Source organism: Eurytemora carolleeae, unplaced genomic scaffold (assembly GCF_000591075.1).
Source record: "Eurytemora carolleeae unplaced genomic scaffold, Eaff_2.0 scaffold425, whole genome shotgun sequence".
NCBI lineage: Eukaryota > Metazoa > Arthropoda > Copepoda > Calanoida > Temoridae > Eurytemora > Eurytemora carolleeae.
Window position 1 is genome coordinate 192,110 of NW_019396321.1, and position 4,569 is coordinate 196,678.

The following is a 4,569-nucleotide window of genomic DNA, read 5'->3' on the forward strand; positions in this document are numbered from 1 at the left end:
TATTCAACAATTTACTATTATTATATTCTAGATTTCTATAATTATAGATAAAGATTTCTATTATGACATTCTAGATTTCTATTATGACATTCTAGATTTCTATTATGACATTCTAGATTTCTATTATATATTCTACATAGGTATCTGAAGAGATATTGCTTCGTTTACAATATCTCTGATTTAAGATTTCTAAAATATATTTTCTGGAAAATTCTGTTAAAGAACTCTATTACTAGTATATGCTCCTGGTAAACGATCTTGTTATTGTGTTTTTACAATTTTATTAGAAAAGAGAGAAAAAAGAAAAATTTTCGATAATATAATAATTAATAAAATCACAGCCTTTTTATATACATTAATACAGTAAATAAAAACACTGGGGAATACATTCAGCGTAACTTCAAATATGAAAACATAAAAAATTCTAAATGTACTGTAAAGAATTGTACTGTAATGTACAGAGCAGCACTGTACTGCACTGTACTGTCCTGTACTGTACTGTACTGTACTGTACTGTACTGTAATGTACAGTGCAGCACTGTACTGTACTGTACTGTAGCAGCACTGTACTGCACTGTACTGTCCTGTACTGTACTGTACTGTACTGTACTGTACTGTAATGTACAGTGCAGCACAGCACTGTACTGTACTGTACTGTGCAGCACTGTACTGTACTGTACTGTGCAGCACTGTACTGTACTGTACTGTACTGTACTGTACAAGTAAAACAACAAAAACAAATAAAAAAATCTATTTATGTCTGGAAACCTTTTTTACAGTCTAAAAGCTGGCAAAAGGGACAACATTATGAAAAATGCTTAAAAAATAACATTTAAATCAATCCTAAATTATTTCAAGGATTTCGAAAGATTGCATGGTGTCCCCAACTGCTTACATTTATGTAATTATTTATAACTAATTGTTCCATGATCTATAGGTGAGATAATATTGTCCTAATACAGAACTGGTAAAAGATTAATCTTAGAGAACTCTATCCTCCACTCTCGACATACTCAACTAAAAAATAAATGTTTTTAAATTTAAAATGCAGAATTGGAAAACGAATCCAAGTGCATTTCAAACGAAAGTAAATTGGTGCAAAGCGAATACAAATAAAATAAAAGTTTAAACTAATTCTATTGATTTTATTAAGATCGGAGTATTAAAAAAAACATAAAATACTAAATAAAAAATAATCTGAACATTTAAAAAATTAAACTATGTAAGAATTTAAAGAATAAGGGTAATGTTGGATGAACGAAAGATAATGTTGGATGAACTAAGGATAATGTTGGATGAACGAAAGATAATGTTGGATGAATCCCTCCTAGGATATTAATATAAATAGTTTGTATAATTGTATAATTAGAATAATTGCTGTTGAATAATGAGTTGCATACAGACAGAATAGTTGAATGCTTTCTTAGCTAGTAACTACATTCAAATATACAGGAACATATATACCTTAGCTAGTAACTACATTCAAATATACAGGAACATATATACCTTAGCTAGTAACTACATTCAAATATACAGGAACATATATACCTTGATCCCACAATGTTCAGTTAAAAACCTCAAGAGCAGAAAAGCAAATTAGTGAAAATGGGCCAGTAACTAAAGAGGGGGGAGGGGGTATGAGATGTTCATCGGCGCGCAGTTTAGTATTTCTGTGCACGTTCTTATTGTAAATCCTTGCTACGGGCCCGGAAACTGTAACAGTAGATTTAATGGAAAATTTGATCTGAAGAAAAATATCTAAGGGTCTGTTGGCATAGTTTCAAGGTACTCTACATTTACCGAGTTGCATTTACGATTCAAAACGTTACCCTTAAACGGTACCCTGAATGGTACCCTTAACGGTCCCTAAACGGTCCCTAAACGGTCCCTAAATGGTCCCTAAATGGTACTCCTGAAAAGGTTTGTCGGATCAAGAATGAATTAGATATTCATGTTGATAATTTTTATATATTTATGATTTTCAGTTGTGGGTTCTCTACAAAAATGACTCGCGCATTTCTGCTGCAGGAATATATTATTGGAGTGATCAGAATTAACTACTTTTAAATATAAAAAATGTTCCACATTATTGATCTGATAAAGGTTGCAAGGATACCATTTATAATTGGACATGCTCTTGTGTAAATGCTGGATCAGTAAAAACCTCTACGCTTGGGTTTCTAGTAATAATTTAGCAAGAATATATACATACATTTTGACGATCCTAAAGTTGAAAAAACTTATTACATTTTAATGGTTTAAACAGGTTTTCTTGAAATGTTTCTCTTGAATAAATAATAAATGTTCTATTCAATTCCTTTTCTATAGAACCTACAGACAATTCAATTATCTAGATTTATCTGCCTTATTTATATGTAAAAACATATACAGTGGTAATTAATATCAAGCAGGATGATTGTCGTCTTCATCCAGTCTTTTTATTAAAATGAAAGAAACGCTCTAATCTTCTTATATTTTTGATATATAAAATTTTAATTTTTGATCAAGCAGAGTTCATAGTTTTAATTCCGAAAATCAGGTTACAAAAATAAAGAGATTAGAAAACAAACATTTTTAATTTTTATCATTGATTTTGTAATTTCTAACAGTAATAGGAATCTGCTAGTGACACAGCTAGAGATATAGAAGTTGTAAATTACTAAATTCTTATTTTAAATCTAATGAAGAAAAAAACAGAAAGAGAAAAAAATTTCAAATTCAATGTTAACGTAAATGTAATCTTAAACGCTTCTGAACTTGTCTCGTTCACTTTTGGCGCCAATTCATAACTTTTTTTTGACATTTCTTTGACATTGAATTTATGTGATCCAAAAAAATTCCTTCTGTTCTAGAAAAGACACATAAAATTTTTACATGATCCCTTAGAGCTTAAACTTTTATGATTAGGTATTCATATTTTAAAATTTGATCTTTCTAAAAGTTTTCAAATTAAGAAGACTGGAGTTAATTGAAGAGAGCTCTGCTCTAAAGATGATAAAACTACGGTGAACCCTGGAGCTAGGAATTTAAGAATATTAAGTGAAGAGAGCTCTTCTCTAAAGATGATAAAACTAAACTACGGTGAACCCTGGAGCTCTGCTCTAAAGATGATACAACTAGGATGAACCCTGGAGCTAGGAATTTAAGAATATTGAATCGGAAGTTAAAGAGACTGTTATTGTAATTTCAAGTCACCTTTTGTCCTAAAAGGGGCATGCCCAATTCACAAGAGAACCCTGAACCCATTTTTCTGGGTTCAACAAACCGTTATATGATCAATATCGTAGAAGATATCGTCGTTTTATCAACTTGATCTGAACATATTCTCCGTCTGTTTCTGAAGAACAAATCCAGAATCCGCTTTTATAGAAAAACATAATTGAAAATAATAATAATTTTCAGAAACCGTTGACATAATCTTTGGTCATACAAAGCATTTAAGGGTACCGTTGTGAATTAGAAATGTTTTTCTAAAAATGCGGGGTCACTTGAAATTACGTTTACAGTCCAATTAAGTTGAGTAACAAGAACTAAAAAAGCAGAAAAAATCTATTTTTTGTTTTAAAATTTGTTCCCTCAAGAATAAAAAGAGAGAAAAATAAAGAAGGTTAAAAATAAATCATAAGTTAGTTATAATTCGATCGACATTTGTTTTATCTAAATTCAATATTTTGGTAAATTGAATATTTTGTTTTCAGACAGAAATACAGTATGCAAAGGTGTAAGCTGCAAGAGAGAAATGCTATTTAGGGATTAGAGTTATTTGTGCAGAAAATAAAAAAAATAAAATTAAGAATATAAAAGATAAAAACGTTCATTAAATTAAAAACGAAAAAAAGGAATTAAGTATTAAAAAGATAAAGAGCTGATTAAATAAAAAAAGAAATTGTACGGTGGTAGGCGATTATATTAACGACTTTTTATTGTTAACAAGTTTTTTTTAGAGAAGCGTTTTTAATTGACCGCTTCTCTTTGTTTTCATGTTTTGTCTATACATGCTGTTTAAAAGCTTGATATAAATCAAAATTGTAATCGAAAGTCGTCTTTATTATATTGATATAATCGCCTACCACTGTAGAAAATTAAACTGAACCATGCTGCTTACTAAATTATGACAAGGTGATCCAGGGTCCTCCAATTATTAAGCCCTTAATTTAAACAATAATTAAATATTAATTAATTAGTCAAATATTGAAGGTTGATCTATATTTAACTAAAAGATAAACCTTGTTAAAGGAACTGCAAGTGTAATGTTTAAGTGACCCTCTATGCATAGAAGACAATGCCCGATTTACAACAGAACCCTTAAAACCTTAATCTGATCAAAATGTGGAAGAAACCGTCGTTCTTCTGACTCGAAAAGTGTTTGTTTCTCCATTGCTTCTTATAAAAAAGGAATGCACGAATCACTTTTGCAGAAAAACCGCAAATTAAATTAAACAGTTTAAAATAAACAAAAATATCTAATTCATACTTGATCAGGAAAACCTTTCAAGGGTACCATTGTAAATCAGGCATTGCCATTTTTGCACGGAGGGTCACATAAAATTACGCTTACGTTGTGGGTTC

At 30.1% G+C, this 4,569-nt stretch overlaps 1 protein-coding gene across 4 annotated transcripts in view; it reads right to left on the reverse strand.

Moving 5' to 3' along the window:
- Window positions 1-735: 735 nt before the first annotated feature.
- Window positions 736-4,569, reverse strand: part of LOC111700908 (very low-density lipoprotein receptor) — a 35,640-nt gene continuing 31,806 nt past the window's right edge. For 3 of the 4 annotated variants that reach the window (XM_023471980.1, XM_023471983.1, XM_023471982.1), the window contains 2 exons: window positions 4,106-4,148; window positions 736-1,017 (listed from right to left, as the gene is read on the reverse strand). In XM_023471980.1, coding sequence (XP_023327748.1) covers window positions 4,110-4,148 — 39 coding nt within the window. In that variant the 3' untranslated portion in view covers window positions 736-1,017; window positions 4,106-4,109. The remainder of the gene's footprint in view (window positions 1,018-4,105; window positions 4,149-4,569) is intronic. The other variant, XM_023471981.1, reaches the window with a different exon arrangement.